Here is a 24,189-nt window from a genome sequence, read left to right as displayed (position 1 = left end):
TTACCAGGCCTCACCCGGTGCCTGGGTCTGGTCGGTTGCAAAGGAAAATAAAGAAAGAATATAAAAAAGAATCAAGTCAGCGACTAACGTTGTAGGCAACTGGAGTTCCGGGTCCACTGGCCGATGGTGAGCCAGGGACAGGTGCAGGGTATATGTGCAAAAGTCGTGTGCGTGTGTGTGTGTGTGTGTGTGTGTGGTGGGAGGCAGAACCCGGGGTGGCTGGGGTAAGCAGCCTTTCTCTCTATCTCTGTCTCACCGCCAGCGGGGGGAAAAAAAAAAGGAAAGAAAGGGGTTGGTAATATAAAGGAAAAACTAAAACCAAAATTTCAGGCCGCTGGGGCCAGGGCCCCACACTGCCCCCTGAGGGAGGGCAGTGCCGGGGCAGGGGCAGGTGCCACTAAAGAGAGAGGGAGGAGGGGCGGAAGGACTCTGTTGAGTAGCACCTGGGAGCAGCTCAGGCCGCACCCTTCTCGCTGCCCGGCCTCGGATGCCAGCCCTCGCGGATCCCCGGACCCCCGGGTCGCCGGCCGCCGGGTCCCAGGTCCCGGGCGCGGCCAGGCGTGGGGACGAGCCCTTCCCGGCCCAGGGTCCTCCGGGCGGGGCTCAGCATCCCAGGCAGGCGGCCAGCCTCAGCAGCAGAAGGCAACCGAGCAGGAGGGCTGCAGGGGGAGCGGCCCCAGGCGCGCGGTCGCAGTCCAGGCCACCGTCGTCGTCCGTGGGGTCGCAGCGGGGCTGCTCGCAGTGCAAGCCGGTGTAGCCGCGGGGACAGGCGCAGCGCTGGTTCTGCACGCAGGTGCCACCATTCAGGCACAGCAGCTGGTCGTCGTCGCACACGTTGGCTGCGGGGCGGGGCAAAGAGGGCCGTTACCGCGGGTGGGGTCAGGCCGGCTTTCCCTGTCGGAGCGAACCCCTGAGGACGCTACCCGGGCCAGGGGGTGTGGCAGGGGCAGGATGCCCTTCGGGAGGAAGTGCCCCTGTTTGGATGGTAATAGCTACTGGGCGTGACCTGACCCCAGCTCTGCCCGCTTCCGGCCCCCTGGTCTTGGCTGCAGTTCTCCAGGCACATCTGCTCCATCGCCTCCAGAGCTTTGCACATGCTGTTCCATGTGCTTAGACCCTTCTACCCTCTCCCTCGGGCTAACGATGACTCGTCCTTCGGGTCTCCTCCAGGCCATCATTTCCTAGGACTCCCTCCCTCCCTCCCTGCAAACGCTTTCGCCTCCAGCCGACCCCCACCCCCTTTCCCGACCAGTCGCCAGAGACGGGCTCTCTCGGAGGTTCCCATCCGGCATCACGCCCTAGGCTTCATCTGGCCCCGCCCAGGACCCCGCCCGCCGGCCTGGACCCAGGCCTTGGCAGCTTCAGGCCAGTCCGGGACCCCGCCCGCCGGGCCCGGCCCGAGCGCACTCACGGTAGCAGCCCTGGCGCCAGTAGTGGGTTGGGAGGCAGTCGTCGCACTTGGGCCCCGCCGCGCCCTCGCGGCACTCGCAGAAGCCGGTCTCGTTGCACCGGTCGTGCACGGAGCCTATCTGGTTGCAGTTGCACTCTGGACGGAGACGCGCACGGGCACGCGCTGTCAGGGCCACCCGGGGGGCACCTTCCGCACGGATCCCCACGCCACCGCGCCCGCCGTCTCTTTCAGCCCGGTGCTCCCTCCTTATGGTGGTGGTAAGGGTGGTGGTGGGGGGCATAAGCAGAACCTGGGGGTGTAGGGTGAGCAGCGGCTGGACAGTGAGTGGGAGCTGCCTGCGGTGGGGAGACCTGGAGGCGGGGCTAATAACCCTGTCTTCTTTCGGGGCATACGCCACCCCAGGCCCCTTCCCTGGCAATGTGTGGCCTGAACCAGTCCCTTTCCCTCTCTGAGCCTGTATCTGCACGCACAGCTGGAGGGGGCTATGGCTCTAACAGGTGGAAGGTGTCCTCATCAGAGGCCATTGGGCATCTCAAGGGGCTGTGATGTGGGTGGGGGCAAGGGAGCCCGCATCAGTAGCTCCTTTCCAGGGTGGGGTGAGGGAGCAGCCCTAGACCCGTGGTGGAGGAAACCTCCAGCCTTCCTGTGCCCCTCCCCAGTAAGTTTCTTTTGTCCTCTGCTCTGTATGTGCAAGTGTGGGTAGGGATGGGTGGGGGTGGGTGAGTGGAGAATGTCGTCCGGTCTCAGAGTCTTTGCAGCCCAATGCTCTGCTTTGTGGGGGGTGGGGGTGGGGGTGGGGGTGGTGAGAGCAGAGAAGGGCAGGGAGAGAAGGAGGAGGCTAGGGGAGGGGTATCGTAACCGGATCCCAAGGCCCTGTCTGTCCTTGCAGCTGGCCGGCTGTGACGTGGGCAGCACAATACTGTTTTGATCACTTTAAAGTTGATGCAATTATCTGAAGGCCGCTGCCATAATACAGACTGACAGCTCCAGGCTTGCCCGTAGCCCCTCCTGGCTGCCCTCCTCTTCTGCAGCCAGAGCCTGCCTGGTGAGTGGGGGATGGGCAGCGGCGACCCAAGTGGGCTGGCTGGGCACCTGGAGGCAGCCCCTGCAGCTGAGACCTGGCTGCTAATGGAGATAGGGGCGGAGGGCCATGGGTCTGGCCGTTCTGGGATGGCCTTCCCTCTGCCTCCTGCCTAGGCTTGTTCCTGGACTCCCTTCTCTGAAACCAGAGCTAGAACAGGTGCCTACCAGGGGTGGGCTGAGCAGTTTTGTAAGCTGGGCCCTTGCTTATAAAGCATTTAAAGATGTTTATTTGAAGAAAAAGTTCAGCAACACTAAAGATTCAAAACCTTTGATCTGACAACCTTTGACTTTACAAATGGGAAAACCAAGACCAAGAGAGGAGATGGGACTTGCTCAGATACATGGCAAGGCAGTCTCTAGAACCCAGCCTCTCTAGTGGTTCTGAAACCCCAGTGCCTGCAGGAGAACCACATAGGGACATTAATAAGAGAGTAGATTCCGGGGCTCCTGTCCTTGGAGATGCCCGGTTGGAGTGGGCCCTGGAATTGGAATGTCCACAGCCTCCCCAGGTGACTCTGATGGAGGCCTCTCTCATCTCTACCAGTCATCCCGCCTGCACTCCATCTGATCACGTCCCGGTGATGTGCCCACACACAGGACTGGAGGCCCTCCCGCCTGCCGGGATCCCCACAGCCCACCCCTGCTGCCCGGCTCACCAATGCAGACATTCTCATCGTCCAGCTCAGCAGAGCCGTTGCGGTAGTAGCCCAGACGGCAGTGCTGGCAGTGCTGGCCGCGTGTGTTGTGTTTGCAGCTGACACAGGTCACCACGTTCAGGAAATCGATGTAGCTGCAGCGGTTGGAGTGGCCGTAGCACTCGCAGTCTGGGCCGGGCCGAACGGGAGAAACACCAAGGGTCAGTGAGCAAGGGGAGGCTATGCCTTCCCATTGCTTCTCATGCACTTGGGAAAACAGAAGCACAGGAAAAGGAAGGACCCCCCTGTCCCAGGACACTCAGGGAAGTAGGTGTCTTTGGAAGAGTATCTGGCCCAGGAAGGTGCCTTGAGCCTCCAACACTTCTGTATCATTTGGGAAGAGACTGGAGCCTGCCCACATCAAGTCTAGAGAATAAGTAGTGGGCCCCCAGTTCACAAATTCCCACGAGCCAGAAAAGGCCAGTGGGCAGCACTTCCTAAAGGTCTGGCCAGGTGCCACAGCAACGTGCTCACTGAAGGATGCCCCCATGCCAGGGTGACTGGGAAATAATTCATGCAAGGAGGGTAAGGTGATGCCTCCAGATTGTAAACTCAGTGCAGGCAGCATCTGCATTCATCGCGTTTGCCACTGTATCCTTAGTGATTAAATGGATAGATAAATTAAGGCATGAATGATGGACAGGATGGAATGAATCAGGAGCTTTCTCCCCATGCTGCTTTGGAAGATGTTTGGAAGAAAATGCTCACCTTCAGGACTCTTTCCCATTAGCATGAACTCTTTTGCACGTCTGGCTGGCCCCAGAGGGCCGGCTGGCCAGGCCTGCTCTTGCACACCCTCCTTAAGGTTTGTTCCCTAGTGCCTCACTTGCCTCCCCTCACCTGAGCCCTGCTGCTGACTCTCCACTCTTGGGCTCCAACTGAGGATGAACAGCTTCATGCCATCCTGTTGTCTGCTCCTGCTCCCACCACTGAGTGGTTCGCAGGTTGACTCTTGCCCATTGGCTCTGCTCCATGGACCATGAAAACCCCATGACCACCTGGGGCAAGGAGGGAGTGGTTCCCATGACATCGTGAAGGGGTGGAGTCTGGTGAGGAGGGTCACCTCCCTGCCACAGGGAGGGGCTGTCTCTTGGTGTCCATCCTAAGGGACTCAACAGTCCCCTGAGCAAGAAAGTCAGTGTGGCTGTCCCTGAACAAGGAAGGCACATCTTGAAACTCCAACCTACCTTTTGTGATGGGAGAGGGAAGGACCAAACCAGGCCTTAGTGTTCAAGGGCAAGTGCCAGGAAATGGTGGTGGACATGCCCACATCACTGGGTCTCCTGAACCCACTGTCCCTCCATTGACACTGAGAAGGTGGGACATCCTCTAAATGTCCTAAGCGGTAGGGTCAGTGACCCCTGTGTCCCAGATCCTGCCTTCAACCGAGATGAGCCCCTGGGCCTCAGCTCCCAGGGGAGCCAGGACAGGCTATTCTTGGTAGATGTTCTGCCTGCCGTGTGGCCTGCCTGCTGTGCCCAAGGAGGCTTCTGACTCATACCTGCCCCCAGCCCCCTTGGGGAGGGAAGACTGGAGGGAAGAGAGGCTCTGTTTAACCTTGACCCAGCTATTCCAGGAGGGTTTTCTGAGTCAGGCACTGGTCCTTTGCCCTGCATCTCTTTTGCTCTGGTGGAGGTGGGGGAGAGCTGTTTGGGGGATCCTGCCCAGGACTTCCTCTTACTTTGGAATTCTTCAATGGGCATCAGTTGAGGAAATCTGGGCTTGAGATGGAAAATTGGAGACCTTGGCAGTGGCAGAGATAAGAGATGAGAAACAAGCTCTTTCATCAGCCATGGTCCAACTGCACAGGTGAGCTGCCTGGGCCCAGGGAAAACGTCCAAAAAATGCACCCTGGGCAGGCTCTGGGGCAATCTTATCATTTGTTCATATTTAAGGCAGAGAGGGACTACTCTGGCCTCAAAGCACATGACCCTCCAGAGAACAGCCAGACCCTCTTCAGAGCCCCCTGGAGTCCAGGGAGTTTAAGCACTGGGTTGAAGGAGACATGCATATCCAAGAGCAGACAGTACCAGCTCTGCCTTTAGCCCTGCCCCTTCCAAGGCCATCTACACCTTGACTTCTCCATCTCCCAGTCTCCCGCATGCTGTGCTTAAGGACTCAGCTGATGCTGAACAATTTTTTGACTGCAGACATCGCTTTGAACATCCTTCTACTCTTGCTTTCCCCTCTTCTTCTCAAGCCTTCTTGAGCTTCAAGTCCAGAGTCTGAACCTGGTATCTTCCTTCCTTATTGAAGCAATCTCCTTGCTAGAGCCAAAGTGACTCCGTTATCCCTCGCTTTATCACTGGATTCCCCACCCCCATGAGCATGGACCAGTGCCTGGTCTCCCTGCCCAGAATCCCACTGGGGTCCCAGCCTCATATTTGTGGGTGTGCCTGCCACTGTCCTGGAAGCACCATTGCCTCAGCCTCCCTCTGGCAACCTGTGATGCCCCAGCTGGCCCAGGGCAGGAAAGTGATGGCTTCACACTGCCTCCGTCACCAGAGAGGATTCCCCGACCCAGGGGTCTCCAGGTTGCTGGGCACTGTAGACCGTCACCAGTTGTGGCCCAGCTCAGGAACCACTTGCCAGCAGAGGGCACTCAAAGCCCTGCTCACAGTCCACAGCTGCCGTTAGAGGGGAACTTGAGGTGCTAGGGGTAGGGAGGGCAAGGTTGCTGCCTAAACCTGGGCAGTCAGGCCTGAAGTCCAGGCAACAGGTGAGCTGGGCCGGGGGGACAACCCCCTAGCCCGACTTGAGTCGGGAAGGTCCTTTGTATTTCCTGTGCATGTCCCTCTAGACCTAGAAATGAGCTCAGTGTGTCTCCTCCCACTGGCAGCGAGGAAGGAGACTCTCCCCCTTGGCTGCCAGTGTCTTCCATGATCTCTCCCTGACCATGTTTACACCAACACATCTTCTGCTTTGCCAGGCCAGCCCCTCACTGCCATCCCACCTCTGAGCCCTTCGCCCTGGCTAGGCCCGGGCTCCTGCAAGCTTCTCCCTTCACCTCCTGAGAGTCAACCACCCTTCACGGCCTAACCCACACCTGGCTCCTGCAGTAAGCCCCCTCTGACTCTCTCTGGACTACATTGACAATGGCCTGTGGTGTCCTGTGAATGACAGTGGTCAGAGAGAGGCTTAAGATTGTGGTCTTAAGGGCTCTGAAGCCCTTGAAGGGTCAGATCAGTTTGGTGATGTCACGCTGGACCTCTCTAATAGGTGAGAGCTGGGAGTAGGGCGGGTGGAGCTTCAAAATGCCCCCAAGCTCCTGAGGGCTCTGTCCTTCTAGCCCCCTCCTCGGCTCCTGGGTCTCTGCCACACGCACCAGCCACCCTCCACTATGACAGGCCTAGGAAAGGATCTAAGAGTTTCCCAGGGTTCTAAGGCCAGTCACTGGCCCTGCCCATACCTTCTGCACTGGAGGGCACTGGGGACCAGGGGGGGATCTCCCATAGGGAGGCAGCTGTGGGTGACCTGGTCCACTCTTGGGGAAAAAAAGAGAAGAAAACCAAGTTATAAAATGGGGTGGGACTGGGGAATCCTGGGGACATACTGAAGCCATTCTCTCTCTCTCTCTCTCTCTCTCTCTCTCACACACACACACACTCACACACTCACACACACACCTTAGAAGCAGCACTGTAAGAAGTGGCTCTACACTGGAAAATAGAACTGGGTCTAAGTTTACTACAGAAGCAGCACCTACATACTGCAGCCTGTGGTGGGCACAGGTACGTGGTCATGCAGCCAGATGGGAGGGGCCGCCCCAAGAGGCTGCATGCCATGGGCAGTCCTTTCTTTGCAGGACACCTGCTTTTTGGAACTCTTTTCCCTCCGTGTGTGATCTTCGTTCCGACTGAAGGATAGCATTAGACCGAGTCTCGTATCTGGGCCCAGAGCGCTCTATGCTGAAATCTCTGGCTAACAGCCACAAAGGTGGACATGTGTTCTGACCAAGATTATCAGATGCGCCCAGAAGGGGCCTCAAAGGCTTCCTGTAGCACCCCAGTCCGGGGTCTGGAGCTTCCCCCAACGTCTGACCTGCTTCCCAGGTCACTGCCCTCACGTCCCTGGCACCATCGCTGACCTTCCCCACCGCCTCCTCTGGCTTGGGCCCGTTTTCACCAGGGACTCCAGTGTGAATTAATTCCCAAATGCCACACGGCTCATCCGCAATTCTCAATGGGCTCACCGCCACGGGAAAAAAGGCAGGGCTGGCAAAGGTAAGAAATTGCTCTTTGCCGAATTTCAAAGGACAAACCCAGAGGGATGGGGGAGAAATCTGATTTTTTGCGCCTCTTAAAGGGATTATGCACAATGACGATTGGTGGGGAAAGAAAAAGAAAATCCACCAGCTAAAAAGTGCAGGAGACTTTCCAGCTGGGAGCCGGGAGCCTTTGGATATCAAATTGACATTAATATGGTGTTCAATGAGGAGAAGAGGCCGTTGGACCCAAATTGGCAAGGGCTTAATTAGAGCCACAGTAAAACCAGCCCTGAAGGCATTTTGCTTTTGAGCCATCCTCACGCGGCCCTGCCGTGAGCAGAGCTGGGGAAAGGATTACTGGTCTCCAGCAGCCCCTGCCCTTCAGACAGTTTGACACTGGCAGGACGAGGAAACATCTGGGCTCGGGGCTTGAGGTCCCAGCTGCTGGATGGCGCCAGCAGAGACCCAGGATCTTTCCAGGGACGGGGATCTGGGTGACTCCCAGCCAAGCGCTCCAGGGACATGCACAGGTGTACCGGGAAGAGTGTTCTCACGGAGGCCTGTGTTGTGTGCCAAGGCCAGATGGAGGCCCTTTCTGTTCCTTCTGAACTGGGGAGCCACGCAAGCCAGGTCTGAAAGACGGCAGCACCTCGAGCCCCTGGAGGCCTCGGGGCGGTGACACTGCAGCGGCTGGAGTCAGGGAGGCCCGGGGGGGAGGTCCAGGCTGTGCTCCTCCCTAAGCCTAGGACCTCAGGCGACTCCCTCCTCCCTCTCGCCCTCCCTTCCGCAGCTTTACTGAGGCATAATTTACATACCATAAACTTCAGCTGCTTCTTCCTAAATCTCAATATCCTCACCTGTGGGATTGGGAAACTAGCCCCCTTCTCAAGCAGCTGGGAGGCAAGGAACACAACAATAGGAGTAAAGCTCTTAGCCCAGGAGAAGCCTCCTCTCTGCCAATTGGAACGGCTGTCAGTATTAAGGGGGCCCCCAGGTATAAAGGGCCCCACAGGTGTAGATGGCAGCTGCCAGAGAGGCGGGGCTGTCTAGCTGGGGAGCTGCTTGCTGCTGGACTAAGGGCTTCAGCGCCAACTCCAGTCTCCTAAATGCCTGATATTCCAGCCTGGCAGGAGGGGGTGCCACCTTCTCACCACCTGGGTGACCCTCAAAATTCAGACCTTCCCTCCTCTAGGCTCATCTGCTCTGACTGTACTTAACCTCTGGCTTTGCAGTGTGCCCTCTACTGCTTATACCACATCGGAAGCAGCTCTGAGCATGGATTCAAGGCTTCTCAGTGTGTGGGATGGGTGGGTGGGTGGGTGTGGGTGTGACAGAGAGGAGGGTGTTTGGCCTCCCGCCTGGATGGGCCCAGCCCCCACCACGACTATGTTTGGTCTCTCACTGCCCACCACAGGCTGAGCAACAGCACAGGGGGCCGGGCCAACCTGTGCCGGAAACCCGGGATTCGTGGACTGGCCTCATCCTCCACCTCTAGGAGGAGTCCTGGGCCTCGAGGCGCCCCTGAAATCTTGAATCTCCTGTCTAGCTCCTGCCTCCTGCCAATGCCTCCTGGCAGATAAGGAAGGGAGGAAGAGTGAAAAAGAGCTGTGGCATGCCACCTTCTGGGTACCACTGAGGAGCTAAACAAGGGTCACAGCACTGCCTGAAGACCAAGGAGCCCCCACCATCTCCTTCCTGCAGGGGAGAGGGGCCCCTTCCTTAGCTGGGGACAGGAAGAATTCCTTGTGGTCACCACCTGGCACCTGGGAGTGCATGGGATCTGTGAGAGTCCCCAGGTGAGACCAGAGGGCCACACTACCCCATGACCCTTGGCCCTGCACACATTCAACCCTGCTTTCAGAGGGGAATTAGAACCGGTGAGGAAGGGTTCCCAAATGTGCCTGTGTCCTCAGGTCCCTGAGAGTGGGCTGCTCTGGTTGATGTGGGGTCAGGCAGTGTGCCCCCCACCCCCCAGGCCTGCCCCTGCCCCATGTGCTTGACCATGAATGCCCAGTAGCCCATATTCTGAAAACCCCTGCTCCAGAAGTACCCTTCTGCCTTGCTGATCTGAGAAGTTTGCCTTCTTAGTTATCCTCCCATGCGATCAGCGAACCTGTGGAGGGTCTGGGGAGGCAAGGCTAGGGGTGGGGCCTGGGCCAGCTCTACAGAGCAGTGAGGCAGGAGCACTGTGGGGGGACAAGGCCCCGTCCTGTGGCTGAATTTCTGGGTGGCCTTCCCACCACCCACTCCTCCTCCCCAGAGCGGGCCGGTCTGGCCACTCTGGTCCCAGGCTCTTCCAAGCTGTGCCTTGGAGGGGGCAGGAGGAAGAAGATATCAAGAACCCCAAGGGACCCCTGACTCCCCTAGCTAGGACCCAGACAGAGCTTGGCCCAGACAACCTGAAGGCTCCTTTAGCCTCACGGTCTGTGGTTCTAGGCTTCTAGCATTCTCTACATCTAAGAGCCAAGCCCACGTTCTCCCAGGGTTGATGCCCCTGGCACCAGCACAGACAGAGGCAGTGAATCATGGCGGAAGGGAGACAGGGCTGGAGCAGCAAGGGTCACCGGCAGTACCCTAACACCTACCTGTGGGCGGTGGGGTGCTGGGGGCTGTGGGGGTCTGAGCAGTGGATGGGGAGGGGGCAGGAGGGTTGGGATACCCCCTCTTGGCCACGGTGGCTGCAGGGGCTTTGGGGACCGGGTCTTTCTGGGACCTGCTGATGCCTGGTGAAAGATGAGAAAAGAGAGGGTGGGGATTTGGGAGGGTACAGGGGCAATGCAGAGAAGCAACTTCTGGTCCAACCGCGCAGATGAGCATCCCTCCAGGGACCAGCTTTCTTCCGGCTCCCTTTCCACCCACTGGCATCCCAGCAGGGAGCAGCCCCAGGGGGGGCCGATGAGGTTTGACCCCCAGGAACCCTGGTGAGGGGTGATGGTGCCCCACAGAAGTGTTTCTGGGATTTGAGGTCCATCCTGATTGGCTCTTTGACACTGGCAAGCCCTTAGCTGCTGACTCAGGGCCGACGGCAAAGCCGACCTGGCAGGCGGTTAGGACTGAATGAGATGCTGAGTGTCCCGTTTACATGGTACCCAGCCCAGTGGGACAGGAGCTACAATGAAGACTGCTACTGCTGGAGGCCGGGCCCCACGCCCACCTTCCCTGCCCTTCCCCATCAGTTCTCAAGGCTCCTCCAACACGCCTTCAGGTGCCCCGTTCCTGTCTGATGGGCCCCGGGGCCTGAGTTTACCTGGGTGATCGGAGCACTGGCACTGGGATTTGCCTCCCCCAGCCTCACAGTGGGCCAAGCTGGCCGCAGAGCCGAAACCTGCACCCTGGAAAGAGGCTGAGCCCCCCATCAGGCTGGTGGGGAAATTCCGCCACCGGTCGGGGAAGGCGGTGGCCCCTGCCCTTGCCTGGCAGGAGAGGCGCTTCTCCCAGGTCTGAGAGAGAAAATAGGGTGGGGCAGCAGGAGCAGCAGGGTGTTCACCCCGGGGCCAAGGGGCCTTGCAAAAAGTCCTGTTCCACTTTCCAAAGCAGCACTAATGAAGCTCGTGGGAAGACGTTGTGAGAGGCGACAGGCTGCAGGCCACCACAAAGGAGGGGGTGAGAGGGGGAGAAGCAAATGGGGCTCAATTAGAGGCAGGAGCGGAGAGGCTCGCAGACCCAGAAGGGACATAAAACTCCTGCTGTCTCTCCTGCTCTTTCCAGGACATGCGGAGAGGCCCGTGCAATGGGGGTCCCAGCGCGTTCCCCTGCGGTGGCCGACCCAGATGTGTACTTACTGCCAAAGGCGGAGCCTGCAGCCGCACCTGTGGGGAGAGAGGAAGGTCACAGCATTGCCCAAGGACTAAGGAGAGCCCCCAACTCCTCCCTGTAGAGGAGGGGGTGCCAGGGGTCGGGAAGCGTGGTGGAGGCATCCCTCCCTCGGCTGAAGGAAGGAAACCTGGGAGTCCTGAGCACCCACTCCTGGAGACTGATGCAGGACCATGATTTGCTCACACTCGCTCAGGGCCTGGGGCGGGTTAGCCCATTTCATTCTCACCTGGCCCTGAGAAGGAGGAACTTCCAGGATTTATTTTGCAGCTGAAGAAACTGAGTCTCAGCGCCACGACTTACCCAGGGTGACCCACTGCTGAGTGCCAAACACTCCTCTGGGCGCCTTCCGGGCGCCTTCCGGGCACCTCTGTTATTTTAGACTCTCAGATCCTCCAGGCAGGACAAGGAAATCTTACATCACCGGAGGGGGGATATCAGCTCCCAAGGAGAAGCAGCTGGTCCGAGGCCTGCACACAGCTCAAGCTCTCACCTCTGGGGCCTGCTATCCTCCTCCTAAGTCCCCACGTCTGTGCCCTCGGGGTGGCAGGGATCACGCCTGCCCAGGGCCCTCCTGGTCCCCCCAGGAGCAGGAAGAATGGAGCAAGTGGAGGGAAAGAGCCAGTGGCAGAGAGAAGGGAAAGAAGACAGGGAAGCAAGCGGAGAACTGCAGATGGAGGAAAGGCAGGAAGAGACTGTGAGACAGAGAGAGGTGACAGCGACTGGGTTGGGGCAACAAAAAGATGGGGCTGGGAAGCTGGCGAGGAGCCCGGGTGGACGGCCGGGCTTGTCCCCGCCCGGAGCACTCTGTGCCTTTGAAGACCGCGCGGCACCTGACAAGTCATCCTTCAAAGGCCCAGCGCGCCCCAGGCACATGCACAACATGCCTGTCACCGCCTCATCGCACCGCTTCCCGCTTTGATCAACCTGAAGTCACTTGAATCTTTCACCCATCGAGGGAGGGCGCCGATGGCCACCCCTGCATGGGTGCCCAGGAGGGCAGGCGGTCCGGGGCGGGAGGCTGCTTTGGGGTCAGACCCAGATGCTACCCGGGTAGCGGTGCTGCCACCTAACTCACTGGCAGAGCGAGGCAGGCACGGGGCCTCTCTGGGAGAGACGACGGCTACACCGTGGGGAGCTGCCAGGATGAAACGAGGCGGTGCGTACGAGGCACACAGCTTCGGGCATGTTCAGGGCACTTGATGACGTCTGACATTAGTAAGATCACAAGGGGGTGAGGGGGAGAATGACTTTCGGGCCAGCCTGGGCTCTTCTTCCCCGTCCTGCCCGGGGCCTCCCCAGGATTCACCTGTGGACACACCTGTGGACTGTGCTGGGCGCCAGCCCCACTTTTACCAAGCGGCCCCTGATGAGCGGGGCTCTCGCAAAGGGAGACGCAGAGGCGCGTGCACAAACCCTGAGGATTGCATCCCTTGGGGGTGGGAAGGCTGAGCGAGGGGAGAGGACTGTACAGGGAGCACAGGCTGGGGTGAGTGAGGTGTGCAGAGGGGCCCGGCCCGGGGGCGGAGTGCACAGGCGGGGGTGGGGGGTGAGGGGGGGGAAGGGTGCTGCCCAGCCCTGCCGCGAACCGTGGGGACTCAGGAGAGGGCCTCAGGGGTCTGTAAAATGGAACCAGAGACCGACTTCCTGGAGCATTCCTGAGCGTCAAGGGAGATGGGGAGCACGTGGCACTTGGCACCACACCCCACATTGTAAGCACCCCACAAACATTTTTGATTGGGGACAGTGCCACTGATCACACTCAGCTGGAGGTGCGTGTCTGTGTAGAGGGACGGGTCTCCACCACTCTCGCTCCCTGACATCCATGGTGGCTTCTTCTCAGCCTCCAGGGTCAAGAAGGGGACGGACAGCAGGAAAGATGCTGAGCAACTCATCTCCGGTTCCCCTGTGGGCAGGGCCGGAAGGGCAGCTCAGATTTCGGCAGGATGCGGGTGTGATGGAGAGGCTTGATTGCAAAGCCTGGCGCTAGGGGGGTGAGTACAAAGGTGTGTGTGTGTGTGTGTGTGTGTGCATGAGATCCATAGCTTCTGGGGCCTGGAGCGCAGGGGAGTCCCAGCCTTCCTGGCTCATGGCCCTGTGGCACGGAGGCGGGGGCCAAGGCAGCAGCCCGGGAGCACGTACAGGCGTTGGGAGAGCCGTGGGGCAGCGGCAGGTAGGAGCCGGCCCTCCAGGACCGCGTGCGGAAGTTCTTCTTGCACTTGCCGCAGTCGGGGCCAGTGGTGTTGTGCTCGCACTCACACTGCAGGCTGCCCTCCCGCACGGAGCACAGGTTGGCGTGCAGGTTGCACTTGCACCTGGGGGGACACAGGCGGAGGAGAGCTGTCAGCGTGTGGAAGTAGGAGAGCTTCTCCCGGGCCTCCGGTCTGGGCCCCTCAGCCAGGCGGGCTGGGAGGGTGCTGGGGCTGGCCTGGAAGGGACCCTGGACGGGCCACCAGCTCCACCTGCACCGACTCTCCTTTGAGTGGAAGGAATCCCCAACTCTTCCCATCGTGGGAACAACATTTTGAGTCCTTTCACCAGCACACATCTGAGTTTCCTACATCTCCCTTGGGGTGAGGTATGAGCCACCCTTGTACCTTGTATTAATAAATGCGCACAGGTCATGAATTAGTTTCAGTTGTTCTAAGTGTTCAAGTGTTACATGCTGTAGTTTTAGTAATGCAGCCTCTGATCATCTTAGCTCCCAACTGAGGTGGGTTGACAGGTACCGAGAGCTACTTCCTGCTACTGACATCCACCTGGCCAGGGGGTGGCTGCACCTCTGCTCTCCTCCTGGGGCCCGTGCCCAAGCCCTTGAGGGCAGAGAGAGAGAAGCACCCCACCCCCAAACCCCTGTCAATTCGTCCACACATGCATTATTCATTCACTCACTCAAATATTCATAGGCAACTCTTTATTCTGAAAACTGGTAAGTAAAGGGAAAGAATCAAGCACACGTCCTGCCTGTCCTATCTAAACCGTACCACGTGTTAGCAAAAAAGTTAGGAGGGGAAGTTTCTCTAGCCCATAACCAAAAGAGAAATGATAGATTCTAAAGCCCACCATTTAGGAACCCCTAATGAATGGATGTTTCTGGGCCCTGAGCTCGACAGCTGTGATCAGAGAGAGACAACCAGAGACAGCTTCCCCTTGGAAGAGCAGCCTCGCCAAAACATGACCCTGAAGCTGATCAAGCCTCTAGGTCAGCTACTCATTTACAGGAAATACAGAGACATACTAAACAATGCCAGGCAGATGCAATCGGCAAAATCCAGACCCAGGGAAACCCTCCAGAACAAATGACCCGTTTCTTCAACGGATGAATTGTAAGGGGCAAAAACTGATGTGGAGGGCAGGGGGGCCTAGGTTGTGAGAAAGCTCAAAGGCATTTCAACCCATTGCAGTGTGTGGGCCTTACTTGGATCTTGATTCAGACAAACTTGAAAAACAAACAAGCAATTGGAATGCATGTTTATAAGATCATTGGAAATCTGAACACGGACTATATTGGGTGATGTTAAATTAATGTTTATTAAGTGTGATGACGATATTGTCGTCGGGTTTTAAAAAGTTCTGATCTTTTAGAGAGACATGCTGAAATATTTAGACAGTCAAATTATCCAATGTCTGGGATTTGCTTCAAAATAAATGCAGGAAGGGAGGCTGTGGGTGGAGACACAGCTGAGACAAGAAGAGCTGGGAGTCGGTAACTGCAGAAGCTGGGTGACAAGTGTATGGCAGCTCATCACAGTAGATTCTCTCTACTTTTATATGCATGTTGGAAATTATCCATAACAGAAAGTTAAAGACAGAGTGTGCCCTATATTCCAATTGGGGAAGATTTCCAAGATTTATTGTCAATATTTGTAAAAAGCAAATTGCAGAACATGTTTAGTAGAGGCCTATTTTTATTAAAATATGCAAAGAAAAATATTTATAAGGTACCTGCTTTGTGCCCGGCTAGAAGTGAGTATAATGGGAACAGTGAGTATAATGGGGAACAATGCAGAGGGATCCCCGCTCTGATGGAGCGTCGGGGAGATTTAATAAATACGCACAGGTCATGAATTAGTTTCAATTGTTCCAAGTGTTCGAGTGTTACGTGATGAGGAGGGCAGCGTGTGGGTCCTAACGTGGTATTTGGAGGGCAGGATGGGTTTCCAGGGAGAACAGAGTTGTAAGCTAAGAGCTGAAGGAGGATCAGGCGTTAGCCAGGCAAGGAGGAAAGAATCTTCTGGAAAGAGGCTAGAGCATGAAGAAAGACCCTGGGCCAACAGGCCAGAACAACTGGGAGTTCACGCGCATCATGTGGGTAAGCAGAGACCTCGGGGAGGCACCTCTGTGGCCCAGCAGAGAGGGCAGCGTAGGAGGAGACGGACGAGATTAAGAAGGGGGCCAGACCTTGACACAGTGGGCCTCTGAAAGCCACTGGGAGGGGCGACGTGTCCTCCGGTTCTTATTTTAATACCACCGTGGCCACTCCGCGGAGAACGGTGTGTCGGGGGGACAAGAGCGGAGGGAGGGAGACCGTGAGGTAGCCGCCGGGGGCCGAAGGGGAAGCCCGGAGGAGGGTGGAGGCCCCCACTGCCCGCCAGCGTGTGGCACTTCCCCGCATCAGCCCCCGCCTCCTCAACGGTTGTTTTCAGAGTGTGTAACGGACCTTTCTTCTCTAGTTCTTCATCTCGTCCGTCTCCTCTTACCCTGCCCTCTCTGCTGGGCCGACAGAGGTGTCTCCCCAAGGTCTCTGCTTACCCACATGATGTGCGTGACTCCCAGTTGTCCTCCCCACCAAGCAGGCCTGCCAGACCCCTTCCACTTGGCTCTTGCTGTCTCCCCTTCCTCATCTGTCTGCCTCTCACTGCTGAGGAGCGCTCTGCTGGGGGGCTGGCCTTGGGCAGGGATCCCACGCAGAGAAACTGGGGGCTCCTCTTAATCTGGTGACTCCCTGCTTCCACCAGCCCTAGAGGTCCACTGTCTGCTGGCTTCGGAATCGCCAAGGCTGCCTTCCTCCTTGTTGCAGCCCTCAAACTGTCTTGCAGAACTGTTAAGGAAATTAAGGTCCATCTGGGTAACAGAATATTAGAAATACTGTGTTTTCTGAGACTATGGCAGGCTGCAGAGAAGGTTCCTACTGCAAATGAGAAGGCCATTCTTACCAAGTGCTCGCTGAGCACCAAGCAGGCACCTCACTCAGTCCTCTAGTGACCAAGAGAGATGGTGCTATCATCTTCATTTCCCAGAAGAGGAAAGGGAGGCCCAGAGAGGTTAAGTGTCTTGCCTAGGGCCACAGAGCTGCTCAAACTCATAGCTGGGACTGGAACTCAGAGCTGTCTAACTCCAGAGTCCAAGAGGTTAATCATGGAATAGAACATAGAATGCAAAAAAGTAGGATACCAAATTGTAAAGTAGCTTCCTATTATGTTTCAAATACACATATCTATACCATAAATACCCAAAGGAAATACAGCTAAGTACTCACAGTGGTTGTCTTAGGTAGGGAGGGGATGGGATTATAAATTATTACTTTCTTCTTTGTCATTTTTCATGTGACAGTGGGCATTCTACTGTGGGCAGGTCTTACTTTTATAAGCAAATAAAAAATGCTGTATAAAAACGCTGAGCTGGGCTGGGGAGAGGAAGGCAGCTGGCTCCTGAGCTAACACCTTTTCCCCTCTCAGGAGGAGAAGCGGGTCCTTCAGGCCTCAGGGGCCTGCTTAGGAAATCACAGCTCTCCATTACACACAATCTACTGTTCTGTGAGGTTTGACTCTTAGGTCAGAGGATGTCCTGGAACAGAAATCTGATGCAGAGCAAAGGCCCTGTGCAGTGGCCTTGGCCGGTGCTAATGTGTTATTTTTAACTGTCCTTGCTTTGCAGCCTGCCCACTAACTCTGTTAAGGTTTTACGACAATGTGAAGCAGAAACAAATGGAGCATGAAAAGGTCTGTTCATCTTGACTGTGAAGTTCAATCCCTCCACCACCACACATGTGCTGTGGGCCTACTATGCGCTCAGCTCTGGGCAAGGCACAGAGGGGGAGGGGCAAGTAGTTGATGACACTTGGGGCCCTTCTTCCTGGGGACACCAGACCCCAGAGATGGTCTTAGGCAAAGAAAGATGCTGTAGTGAAATCCTTTAGTCAATGTTTATCACAGTCTCTGACTCTCACAAATTGTAAACACTCTATAAATGTTGATTATTAACAATGCTATTGCTAATCAAATTCAGTACCCCACACCTGCTCCCCGACCCCCACATGTCAGGGTCACAGTACACATTAGTGCATTAAAGGCTCTGACAATTCCTGCGGTAAAGAAACTTGTTTTACTTTGTATAAGAAAAATTTTGTTTGCAAAATGTAGTTGACCTCAAAAGGTTTTCATTTCTCTCTTCTGAATCCCTATTTAACATACCACTGAGCGAGCTGGAGAGGACACCCTAGCTGTATGGAATCAGGAATGTCCTCCCCTCTGCCAGCCTGAGGAAGGGATATTTTTAGATATCAGCTACATAAAGAAAAGATGGCCACCTCGACTTTGGGCGATAACATTGACCTTGTCTTGTTAAAAATGCATAAAAGACCAGCTGAAGCTGTGAAGCATATTGGAATAATGATATGGGAGAGTTGTGGGATGTCAGAGCTGGACAGGCCCAGGTGGCACGGGGAGAGGAGAAGCCTGCCCAAGGTCACGCGGTGGGCTACTCCCAGCCCAAATCCAGATGGCCCTTCCCGACACTGGGCCCCGTCCTGGCCTGCCCCTCCCGCTGGCCCCTCTCCCTGAGGACCCTGAGAGAGGGTCCTGGCCTTTCCACCCTCTCTAGCCATGAGTGTGATGTCACCTCTACCAAGGGAGAGAGGAAGTGCCGTGCCTCGCGGAGCTGCCGGGAGGAGCCACAGTGCGGGGAGGGGATGCCTCACTCAGGACAACGTCTTGGTCCTCCTGATGTCTGCAGGTAGCTCTGGTGCCATTTTCCGCATGTAAGTGCATTTGTACGGGGTGTTTGTGCGTGTGGCTCGGTTTCTCTGGCTCTCTCTGTATCCCTCTCTGTTTCTCTATGTCCCTCCATCTCTTTCTGTGTGTCTCCCTCTTCCCCATCTCGCTGCCTGTCTCTCCATGACTTTGCATCTCTCTCCCCTTGTTTCTCTGTGTGTGGTTCTCTCTGTCTCAGAGAGTCACCTGTAGGGTCACACCTATTGAGCAGACAGGGATAACAGGGAGAGTTTTCATTCCCCAGGAGAGTGCCACCTGCACCCAGGCCTGCCTGGGCCTGTGCTCCTTCCTGCTCCCCTCTCTGTCCGTCTGCTTGTCCAAGTGCTCGGCGTCTCTCTCCCTGGCCCGGAAGCCTGGCCCTGGCATCGGAGGTCTGAGCTTTCCTGGGAGAAGTGGCCTTGCCCCAGAGGCAGCGGATTGGAGTCCAGCAAGCCTGTCGACCTGCACATGGCAGGAACCAGGGCTGTTTTCCATTAAGCAGGCTAGGAAACAGGAGCTGGCAGGGGCGGGAAGGGGCTGAGGGATCTGCACGGAATTTCTGGATGTTCACTCTGCTTGTCACCAACCACACATGTGCCCTGAAGCACTTCATTCTCTGTCCCCTTGGCTGGCCCCTTGGCTGGCCCCTTCTGCAACGTTATGGAGGCCAGACAGGGTGATGCAGGCACAGTCTGGCCTTGTACCTGCCTGGATTGCCTGCCACCTCGGGGCCGGGGATGGTGGAAGCTCCTCCATTGTGTCATCTCATTATGCCTGTTAGTAAAATGAAATGGCTGCCTGCATTGGTGTTGACAGCAGCTACCTCCTTTCTGAGAATTGACAGGGACTTTCCAAAAGTTAAAAATAAAGTAGAGGCTTTCTGAGGAAATGGAATGTACCCTGCAAAAGTTGCTGTTCAAGCAACAATTGGAAATAAACTGGTTTCGGTCCAGTAGAGATAACCTATCAGAAATAGATAAGTATACTATAATAACCAATCTTTAATCATTCCCTGCTTTGTAAGACCCTGTTTTGTAATAAGGAACCTAAATGTCAACCAATTATTTTATTGAACCCTTTGGAAATTCCCTAATTGCTTTTATATGCCAATGCAACTTACTAACCATTTGAGAATCGTACTTTGATTTGAGAGCTTCCTGCTCGAGCAGTTTCTCTTTCAATAAATCTGTCATATAGATTATTGATTCTCACTGGTGACTCAGTTTTTCACACATTCTAACAACCACTCTAGGAGGCAGAACTATCATTATCACATGTCATGGCCCCATAGGTGAAGACACAAGCCCAAAGGCTTACAGCAAATAAATAGATAGCAGGCCCAATACATCCCAGAGTGATCTGAAAATAAAGAAATAAATAGGTAGCACAGTGGACTTGAGCATGAGCAGTCTAGTTCCAATCTAGTTCTGTGCTATTAAACATAATCCTTGTCTGAGGAGATGAGCACCAGAGAGGTTACTTCACTTGCCTGAGATCACACAGCTGCTAAGGGTTTCCCACCAAGATTGACTGCTCAAAGCTGAGTTTCTCATCTCTTTGTTTGGATGACATTTACTTCCTTCATGATCCTCTCGGGGAAAAGTTTGCTTTCTCTCCCCTAGACGGCTCTCCTCTCTCTGTCATCCTCACCTGTAATGCCTTGTTTAGGCTGCCCTTGCTTCTAGCGTCAGGTTCCTGCAGCAGGTTCCAGCTGGTCTCCCTGTCCACTTTCTGCTGGGCAGCCAGAGTGCTTCCTCATGAATGAATCTATGGCATTCCCCAACTCAAAGCCCTTCCATGGCCCCCGGGGGCTCACAGCAGAGAGAACAGGCTCCTCTCCAGGGCCTGTTCATATAATGAATTAAACAATTACCAAACTCATCAACCCCAATATTTCAAAAATGTTATTGTTGAAGTGAGGCCAAATTTTAAAAGTATATTAATTTAAAGAAAAATATTTTTAAATGAAAACTATTAAATAAGTAAATAAATAAAACAAAGAATGCAAAAGAATGAAGTTGGACTCTTACTTCATATCCTATATAAACATTAACCCAAAGTGGATCAAAGACCTAAATGTAAGAGCTAAAACAATAAAAGTCTCGGAAGAAACATAGGCATCTACCTGACCTTGTATTAAGCCATGATTTCTTAGCTATGATACCAGAAGCACAAGCAACCAAAGAAAAAAGATTAGGCATAATTGAAATGAAATATTTTGGTGCTTCAGAGGACACCATCAGGAATGTGAGAAGACAAACCACAGAAAGGGAGAAAAATTTTGCAAATCAAAGACCTGATAAGGGACTTACACCTAGGACAGATAAAGAACTCTTACGACTAAATAATAATAAAAAAAGACAAATAACCCAATTACATATACAAGCAAAGGATCTAAATAGAGAAATCTCCAAAGAAGATACACAAATAGCTAATAAGCATGTGAAAATGTCCTTAATGTCATTAACCATCAGGCAAATGCAAATCAAAACCACAGAGAGATATTGCTTCACACCCACTAGGATGGGTGTAATCACAAAGACAGACAACAGCAAGTGTCAGGACGTGGAGACACTGGTGCCCTTATAGTCAGCTCATGGGAAGGTAAAATGATGCAGCTGCCGTGAAAACAGCCCGGTAGTTCCTCAAAAAGTGAAACACAGAGTTACCATATGACCTAGCAATTCTGTTCTAGGTAGACACCCAAGAGAAATGAAAACATATGTCCATCTAAAAACTTGTACCCAAAATATTCATAGCAGCATTATTCATAATAGCCAAAAAGCAGGAATAACCCAGATGTCCAAAATGGATGAATGGATAAACAAATTTTGTTAGATCCATATCATGGAATTTTATTCAGACATAAAAAGGAATGAAATACTGATACAAGCCACAACACGGGGTGAACCCTGAAAACATTATGCTAAGTGAAAGAAGCCAGTCACAAAAGAACATATATTGCATGATCCTATTTATATGAAATGCCCAGAATAGGAAAATCTATACAGACAGAAAGTGGATTAGCGGTTCCCTAGAGCTGGTGGGGATGGGAAGGGTTGGGGAGTGTGCCTCAGGGGAGCAGGGTTTCTCTCTGGGGTGATGAAAGTGTTATAAAATGAATTGTGCTGATGATCGCACAACTCAGTGAATATACTAAAAGCCATTGAACTGCACACTTTCAATGGGTGAATTGTGTAGGATGTGAATTATATCTCAGAAAAGCTGTTACCAAATACATACATTCATCTATATATAACAGACATGGGGTTACTGGAATGAACGAAGCCTGGGAAACAGGGTTTTATTGGGATGTCTCTCTGACAAGCCTGCAGAGACTTTGTTTTGCTATTTATATAAACCAGTCACCGTGTACCTTAAGGAAAGGCTTCTGGGCAAGCATGTGACAGCTGACACTTGACCACTCACTCACTTTGCAGGAGGCACTGTTCTGAGAACAGTACATGAATTAACATGTGGACCTTGACAAAAATCTCGTAAATGACATACCGTTATTATTTCCATCGTACAGATGGGGAAACTGAGTCACGGGGGGGTTGAAGTAGGCCGGCCGGGGCCCTGCAGCTGGTGGGGAGCAGAGCCTGCACCTGAATGTAGGCTGCCGCCAGAGGCCCACATCATCTGCACTCCCCACCCATGGGGCCCTGGCAGCCCGGGAGCTCCCACCCTAGCTCATTAGTTGCATAGCTGGGAGCTCTTGCATGAGTCTCCGTTTTCTCATCTGATGAGCGCAAAGCAATAATCCTGCTTAGGCCACGGGCTATCGCAAGGATCAGGGACGGTCGTCATCTATGAGTGCCTGAATGAATGGACACAGGTAAGGCACCAGCAACGTTACCCACCGCACACATCCAGGGGCGGGAGGAAATCAAAGCTCCTGCACCCCGCATGTGCCCAGTCGGGATCTGAGCTCCTTGTTTTGGTCTTTCTGGGTGACTCCCAGCCTGGGATGCTCTGTCACTTACTATGTGACCTTAGGAAGGTTGCTGAACTTCCCTTGGCCTCAATTCCTAACCTGCAGAATATAAATGGTAACAGCACCTACATTACAGGGGTGTTTGAAGGATTGACTGAGAAATCATCCATAAAACACTTGCTTCATGTAAAGCAAGCACTCAGTAAATGTTAGTTTCCTATTATTTTTCTCATTTCTCATTCTTATGAGTTTCTAGAGACAGGTATCCTGAGAGCTTTACATGAATTAATGCATTAGCTCTTCTCAAGAACCGGCTGAATATATTACTTTTATCTCCATTTTACAGACAAGAAGAGGCACAGAGAAGTTAAGGAGGCCGCTCCCGGCCACACCGTGGTAGACCTCACTTTAGGAAGGGCTCGAGCAGGCAGCTGGCGAGTCTCAGTGTTCTGGTTCTCAGACAGACATAGGCTAAGGGACGCCTGGCCAGCCACAGCCACCCAACACAGGCATGTCCTACCCCTCCCTCCCTATTCTTCTGTAATTCTTTTACCCCACTCCAGGAGGCCCTTGGGACAGGAAATAAATAGAATAAATGGGCAAGCATATGTAAATAGTTTACTAAGCACTCATGTGTGGAAAGTGTGGCACGTGTTGTTAACTGAATCCTTGCCGAAGCTCAGGAGACATCTCTCTTCCCATTTTACAGATGAGGATGCAAGGTCCTCAGAGGTTCAGGGCAGTAACTTACCCAGGTGTCTAGGTGGAAGAGGCCGGAGTGGAACCCCAGGCTGTCTGGTGTTAGAGCTGAGCCGCCTTGCCATGCCTCCCTTAACATTCACTTTATGACAAAGGCCAGGGGTGGAAGCCTTGGAGCCAGATGCTCCCCACCCCTGCCACCAATGGGGCCCCGTTTGCCACTTCTGAGGCCCAGGCTTGGCCATGGAAACATAACCTAAAGAAGAAAGATGACCCCTTTTCCGTGCTCCTTCCCAACACTGGCTTCTGCCCAGGCCTGGTTCTCTGATTGCACCTCCAGCCCCAATTTTCCCCACTTCATCTATGGGATCAATTTTCCTGAGGAATTGCTTTCTGAATTTGACCTTGGAGGACCATCAATATCACCAGAAAGCCATCACCTGAGCTGCCTGACCCCGCTACACAGCACTTTTCAGACCATCCATCAGGAAGCATTATTTAATAATGAATAGAGGAGCAGCGTGAGGCCAGCCAGCCCAGGGGGCCTGCCACCAGCCAGCAGACAACTCCCTGCCCACCAGACTGGCTCTGGCCTTTGCCTTTCCACTCCTACCCCTTTGCAGGATTTCACTGCTTTAACTCCTCAGATGACAGCAGAAGTAGCTCCATAGGCAGGACACTGAGCAGACCAGCCATGGAGAGAGAGAGACACGCTGAGTCAGGAGCCAGATTCTCGCCCTGGTCCTGGCATGATTTGCTGGGTGACCTTGAACAAGTCCTTTCTCCTCCAGGCCTCAGACTTCTTGTTTACAAATTTGAATGGTTGGATTATATCATAGACTTTCAAATTTTTAATTTACTATTTTTGCAAAGGCCTCACATATTCTCTAACACACAGTGGGCTCTCGATATCTGCTGAATGAATGAATAAATGAATAAGGTAATGCACAGAAGCTCCTTGTACAGGATCTGGCACGTAGCACCTGCTTAACTCAAGGCCGGGCAGTGCTACACCTGGGCTGAAGTGGCAGTATTCTGCAATAGCCAGATGGTCTGGGTTCAAATCCTGCCTCTGCCCTCTAGTGCTGTGCAAATGTGAGCAGGGGAGCAGCCTTTCCGGGTCTCAGTCTCCCGGTTTGTAGAACTGGGCAAGTATGATAGGGCTGCTGGGAGGATGAGATGAGTGGTCACATGCAGAGTGCTCAGCACAGGGCCTGGCACATAGCAGGCCCTCCAGAAATGGGGGCCACTACTATTGTTGCTATTGTTACTGGCCAACAAGTGACAGAGGAAGAGAGGGAAATGGAGGTGGTGGGAGCTCCGAGGAGCAAAGACTGGCTTTACCTGGCAGCCTTCTGCTATTTTCTTTTTTT

General features: G+C 54.3%; 1 protein-coding gene across 1 annotated transcript in view; it reads right to left on the bottom strand.

Moving 5' to 3' along the window:
* Positions 1-603: 603 nt before the first annotated feature.
* NTNG2 (netrin G2) overlaps positions 604-24,189 on the bottom strand; it is a 65,712-nt gene continuing 42,126 nt past the window's right edge. The window contains exons 4-11 of the mRNA XM_077147307.1: positions 13,352-13,524; positions 11,179-11,205; positions 10,501-10,526; positions 8,456-8,469; positions 4,871-4,932; positions 3,151-3,318; positions 1,412-1,546; positions 604-839 (exon numbers count right to left, since the gene is read on the bottom strand). Of these exons, the coding sequence (XP_077003422.1) occupies positions 604-839; positions 1,412-1,546; positions 3,151-3,318; positions 4,871-4,932; positions 8,456-8,469; positions 10,501-10,526; positions 11,179-11,205; positions 13,352-13,524 (841 nt within the window). The remainder of the gene's footprint in view (positions 840-1,411; positions 1,547-3,150; positions 3,319-4,870; positions 4,933-8,455; positions 8,470-10,500; positions 10,527-11,178; positions 11,206-13,351; positions 13,525-24,189) is intronic.

Source organism: Tamandua tetradactyla, chromosome 2 (assembly GCF_023851605.1).
Source record: "Tamandua tetradactyla isolate mTamTet1 chromosome 2, mTamTet1.pri, whole genome shotgun sequence".
NCBI lineage: Eukaryota > Metazoa > Chordata > Mammalia > Pilosa > Myrmecophagidae > Tamandua > Tamandua tetradactyla.
The sequence above is the reverse complement of the archived record's forward strand: the minus strand, read 5'-3'. Positions and strand labels throughout refer to the sequence as shown.